Source organism: Haemaphysalis longicornis, unplaced genomic scaffold (genome assembly GCF_048455015.1).
Source record: "Haemaphysalis longicornis isolate Haplotype H1 unplaced genomic scaffold, Haemaphysalis longicornis Haplotype H1 scaffold_8, whole genome shotgun sequence".
Lineage (NCBI taxonomy): Eukaryota > Metazoa > Arthropoda > Arachnida > Ixodida > Ixodidae > Haemaphysalis > Haemaphysalis longicornis.
The window spans coordinates 187,709,984-187,715,983 of NW_027526445.1; the positions used below are offsets into that span (position 1 = coordinate 187,709,984).

Consider the following 6,000-nt stretch of genomic DNA (forward strand, 5'->3'; position numbering starts at 1 on the left):
GCTACTCAAGGCATTCCGCTGTCTGAACAAGCTAAAAGTGTCATGCATATTCCACTTGAAATTCGGGAAAACATATTCACAAGGCCCCTCCCCCGACACATGCACCCCGTCTACAACTTAGCGCACCGCCAAGCCCGTACACGCGCTTTGGATCGGGAACTGGCAAAATGGCCGGAAGCGGTGTACTGTGATGCGTCGGAATACCGCCATCACAACGCCTATGCTCTGGTCGTAACGCGCAACTCCGCTTGCACCCCCCTCAGCACGCTTAACATCTTAACTACCTCCCCCATGACTGCAGAGGAAGCGGCCATTGCGCTGGCCCTCGCACAACGTCCAACCCCGCCCAAGATAGTCACGGACTCCAAGCTGGCTCTGCTGCATTTTGTACGGGGGACCATCTCTTCTGAAGCCCTCCGCAACATTCAGAGTAACCCGCCTCAAAAGATGGTGGAGTTGGTGTGGGCCCCGGCTCACACTGGAGAAAAAGGAGTGCTACGGCCACTGCAAATTAGTCGCGCGAGCGTGCGTCCGCTACTGTGACATTCATATGAAATGCAAGGGGGACGGATGGGAGTGGTTTGGACTGCAGGACCAGGATAATTCGTGCACGGGTTCCCCAAAAGCCAAACATTTTTGGGGCGTGCCTTACTACCAGTTTAGGATCGGCGTCGCAGACGCTAAGAGGACCGGTACTGCGAAAACGTGTGCGACTGCACACCTCCCACTGCACACCAGCTATAGTCATGCCTCATCACCACTTACGTCTAAAAAAGCCACGAATTTTGTTTTTACGTTCCTGTGACAAACTTTCCTAAGGGACAAACTGGCCTATGACGAATGATCCCTATGTGACCAAACGGCCTATTACGAGCGGGCCTATGACGAAATGCCATGTGACGAACGGGCCTAATTCTGGAGACGCCGACAGCCCGAGCCCCTACGGTGATTTACTCCTGAAAACCCTGAAGCCGCAAGGATACAATGTTGCTAAGGTGGTCTCAGGAGTCTAACCCAGGACCTTTACGCCGTGAAGCCGGCAACCTGACAACCAGGCTACCGTGAAGGACCGAGGGGCGCGTGTTATCAGCGGTGGAGAACAATAACATGTGCAGCCAGTTTGGAAGAAAAAGTGCTTCCCATGGTTGAATTCGCACCTTGGTCCCTCGCATTATGAAACCGGAATCTATACGATTGAGCTATCATCTCGCCCTGGGCGCACCGCATTTCCTATGGGTTCGTTGCGCGGATGTTGGCTTTGGACTTGGATGCTGGTTCTAGCGCATGCTAACGTGGTCCACTTTGGAAGAGATGTTAACGCCTTCAGACGAAACGATCCGGGCCTGCCAGTCATGGAGAACTTTCAGTGGCAAGTTCATTTAAGTAAGGTGATGAAGTACGCAGCGGAAACCTGGCGGCGCCTTACCAAACAACTTGAAAGCAAACTTGGTTCTGCTCAACAGGCCATGGGAGGAATAGTGATCGGAGTGACAGTTAGCGACAGGAAACAAGCTTCGTGGATCACAAAACAAACTATACTTGATGTTTCATAGTTCAAATAACGAAAAAGATATGCACACGGGCTGGCCACATAATTAGTCGAAATGACAATTTGGCTACCAGGGTGACAGAGCGGGCAACCAGGGACGGGTCTTAAATAAGACGAAGGCCAATTACTTGATGGCTTGATGCAATAAGAGGGTTCAGAGGCAAAGAATGGACTCGAACAGCGCGGGGAAGGAGCGGTTGGAAGTCGATGCGAGAGGCCTTTGTCCTGCAGTGGGTTTAATGTGTTGGTGATGATGATGATGATTGACAGCCGGGTATTTCACGAAGGGAGAGGGGATGCCAGCTCTGCTGTTCCGCCAGCCTTGCACCCCAGGTGCAAGCTGAGCCAATTTTTTCTGCTCTACAGCAAAGAAGAACTGCCAGGCTCACTGGCACACAGACAAGATGCGAATCTTTGATGACATTCAGGGCTTGGAAGAGCCACCATTAGAAGTTCGCCAGCTGACAAAAACCAAGCCACAAACAACAGTTGGGTATACAAAAGGTGTGCACAACTGGAGCCCGACACCACGGGAAACAACTTTTTAACACGCACGTGTTTTGTGCACGGGTACACCAAGATCTCAGTGACGTCATATCCGTCACGGAAGGGACGTCGCCAGAAAAAGTTTTATTGAAGCAGCGGCGCCCGGATTCGAGCCCACGAATTCTCTCGTCTCTCGCCACAATGGGAGGAACGCGGTGCTCTGCCGACTACGCTATGAACAGTGATGTAGCCACTCTCCGAACGCGCCTTATGTCCTTCCCAATGACTCATTAAGGTGGAGCTGCTGTATAGGAGAGGAGAGCCGAAGTAGCCCACCATGACGCTAATGAGCGCCGACAGTTGACGGCTCGATGCCAGGGCCTTTGTGTACGGGAGATGCGCGTGAATTGAGGCACCTCCCGCTGTAGCGCTATTCCCATGACCGTTATGTGTTCAAGCTGCTGTCTCTGTGCATGTCATATTTGATTTTGTTTTCCTGTAATAAACTGGTTATTTTTGTTTCTTGCGTGTCTGCGCCACTTCGCGTGGCGGTGTCAGGGTCGTGAACCCTTCGCACATGAAGGAGTTCCCTAAATATTCAACTGCTCCTGTGAAGGCCCCTTCCACTTTCGTATTTTACCGATTCCTGTGAAAAAGCGATCGACCACAATTTTTCTCCATGAACAAACACCGCCATGCAATACCACTTCGAGGTAATTCAATATCCTCTACCCAATAAATCTCTTAGCAATATTCAGGCAGTATCCTGGAGACAGCTCCAGACTAATACATTCTATAACCCCTATCAACTATTGAAGTCTTCATCTCCCCTCCCTCCTCTTCCCCATGTGGCCTTGAGCGATCCCTTTTAATAAATGTTCGTTTGTTGTTGTTGTATCAACTATCCCTGATTTATCCAGGAGATTACCAACACGACTGCTCCTTGCGAAATGCCAAACGAGCATATTTAACCCATATCGTGTATGGCTGCTCCGAGGATCCCCCGATTAGTAATGTGCATTTGGCTAACTCCATGTAGTGGGAGGTGCCGAAGATGACTCCCGACCTGTTATTTGAAGTTCAGATGGTGACAAGAGCACTGGATGTCGCTTTAAGACATGGTCTTGTCGCCACCCCCGTGACCTACAGCTCGGCTTCCCTTACGACCTTTTCTGACGAAATGAAGTTATTCCTCCTCCTGGAACACACAAGCAAGCAAGGTTCTAACACTTTTTCACAGGCATCAGCTACTCCTAACGCAAGAGACGAAACAAAAATCCCACGCTGTTCGAGCAGTGATTACAAATGTTAAACCGGCCAGCAGTTAACGAAATTCTTTGAATTACAACTGTAGGGGCAGCGAATTCTATGTTCACCAATTTGAAGGGGAGGTATGCTAAGGTATGCTAAGGTACAGATGCGTTCCGATAATTGCAATCGGAATTGCTGAATTGCTTTAAGAGAGTCGTTCAAACGTAGCTTTTTACTTGGAAATAATAAATATGTTTAGTACATCTTCCCTGCACACAGGACGTGTCGACCCATTTTAAAGGCGACGCTGTCGCGGAATCGTTCAGATGTCCTGCAAGGTTGCCCTCCGCGCTCTGTTCCAGATCTGCCCGAGTGATAATAGGATGTCTAAGGTTATCAACTCGAGCTATCAAGCAGGTTTCATTGCACCAGACAAGTTCGTGTTCCTGGCGGATACAGTAAGCACTATGGCAGAGAAGGTGAGTTGAAGTGCCTTTCATGGGTGTTCATTTCAGGTGACTTGGTGAATCCAATGGCCCACTTACGTCCGTTCCGTTATTCCGATATTCCGTTCCGAAGTGGGTACAAGCCAGGCACACCCAGTGTGATGCAAAAAGTTAATTAAACGTGTTGATATACCGCACCCCGCCCCTAAACCGACCTAAAGACACCAAACCACCATTATTTGCAAAAATAATGCGTAGATCTGGGCCAACAGAACATTTTACAGCAGAAATACTACAACGGGTCTCGCAAAAAATTTGACGTTGCCATGGTTCGAACACAGCTCGTTCGCACATAAGCCCACCGTTCTACTCCTAGGCTATTCAGCCGGAACTACGCCGCTCTTTTAGAAGTTGTTCCTAACGATAGCAGGAGTGTTGAAAGAAAATTAGTAGTGGCGCTATGTGCGTACAGGAAATGACGGGCTTGTAGCCTCAAGGGAACGGAACTTCGCCTCCCGGTAAGGGTGGTAGCCAGCGAAGTTTAGCCATCACCAGCAATAAGACCAGTTCACTCTGAGGGATGACCATAACGTCACCATGTCGATGAATGACTGTTGACTGATTAATTGTATGGATTAACGCTCCGACGCAACGAAGCGATAAGGCGCGCCGAAGTGGAGGGCTCGGGATTAATTTTGACCACCTGGGGATCTTTAAAGTGCGGCCAAACCTCGCACACACAGGCGTTTTTGCCGCCGCGTCCGGTAATCCAACTCATGACCTCGTGCACAGCAGCGCAACGCCTTAGCTCCTGAGCCCTGAGCCCTCTGAGCCTTCAGTTGGTCTCTTTTTTTTTTGCCGGCTCAGAGCAGCTTTCAGCAGCTCCGAGCAGCCCAAAACTGCTCCCGCCATAGGCCTTCTATGGGCAAATAAAATGCGGAGGTGCTTGGATTGATTGATTGATTGATTGATTGATTGATTGATTGATTGATTGATTGATTGATTGATTGATTGATTGATTGATTGATTGTGGGGTTTAACGCTCCGACGCAACGAAGGTGATGTGGCGCGCCGTAGTAGAGGGCACCGGATTAATTTCGACCACCTGGGGACCTTTAACGTGCGCCGAAATCTCGTACACACGGGCGTTTCTGCTTTTGGCCTCTATCAGAAAAGCGGTCGCCGCGGCCGGGAATCGAACCCGCGAGGAGCTGCTTGGAGCTTCTGAGAACTGCTTTCAGCAGACAAAAAAAAAAAGAGACCAAGTATTGATGCTTTGTTGAAGGAAACATATCTTTTTGAAGCTCCGCGAATGTTGCATGTCGAATAAACCACTTGGCGTAGCATACGCGCTTTCAGGAAAGGCGGTTCCGCTGTCCCAAGTGTGAACGAGTAGCGCCTACTAGCGGCAGCCAGGAAAGGCGATTCGGACGCCGTAGACTTTAACCAGATCTTGTGCATGTTCCAGTGACGGCGGCATCCCCCTTCTCATTTTCGCTATCTGCTACCGCAATTTTAAAAAGCTACGCGTAAGAGTCGTGTATTTGTGTTCTCAGTCAGCTAAGCAGCTGTTCTACACGAATCTATATTTTGACTTCGGTGTTCATTTAAATGCGATCCTATGTCCTGCACTTAAACATACGCACTCCCGAAACGCGCGCACCGCAGGTCGCCTTCGTGAAGAACCTTCCTCCGCGAAAAAACTTCTCGATTCTCCTGTTCAACGTCCACAGGGTGGATAAGACGAAGAAGTGCATACCGGAATTCTTCGACAGAATTGCCCGAGTCAAGGAGGACTTTTACTTAAATTGACTCTTTCCTTTCCACCGCCCACTTCCGGGTCCCTCTTCCATCACTCGTTTCCTTTTCCAGTGAACAAGAGCACAAATCTTTTGCAGAATCAGTGGCGTGAACTGCGACAAGCTGCCGGCAAAAGGCTCACATTTTAAGAAGTGTTGCAAGTCCCCGACATTTTACTACAATTTCCGGCGTGTCGCCTACCACGGCAATGTAAAAATATCAAAAATGATTGACTGCGGCTGGTTTTTTTACATGTTTATTACGATACCTTCATGGCGTTGGCTAAATACTTCTCTATCGCGAATAAATGGTGCGTAAATAATTGCCCGCAGTGTATCGTGTTTTCTCTCTTTTCGCATCCAGCTAATAATAGTAGAAATAGAAGCCTGTGCAATACGTAAGCAGCCTACTTCGCGTTCGGAAAAGAGCGCTAAAGGAGGTATGCACCCTGTCATGTCATTCGCAGCT

At 49.3% G+C, this 6,000-nt stretch overlaps 1 protein-coding gene across 1 annotated transcript in view; it reads left to right on the top strand.

Moving 5' to 3' along the window:
• LOC144148625 (uncharacterized) overlaps positions 1–3,804 on the top strand; it is a 56,978-nt gene extending 53,174 nt beyond the window's left edge. The window contains exon 8 of the mRNA XM_077680136.1: positions 3,649–3,804. Coding sequence (XP_077536262.1) covers positions 3,649–3,774 — 126 coding nt within the window. The 3' untranslated portion in view covers positions 3,775–3,804. The remainder of the gene's footprint in view (positions 1–3,648) is intronic.
• The last annotated feature ends 2,196 nt before the right edge of the window (positions 3,805–6,000 follow it).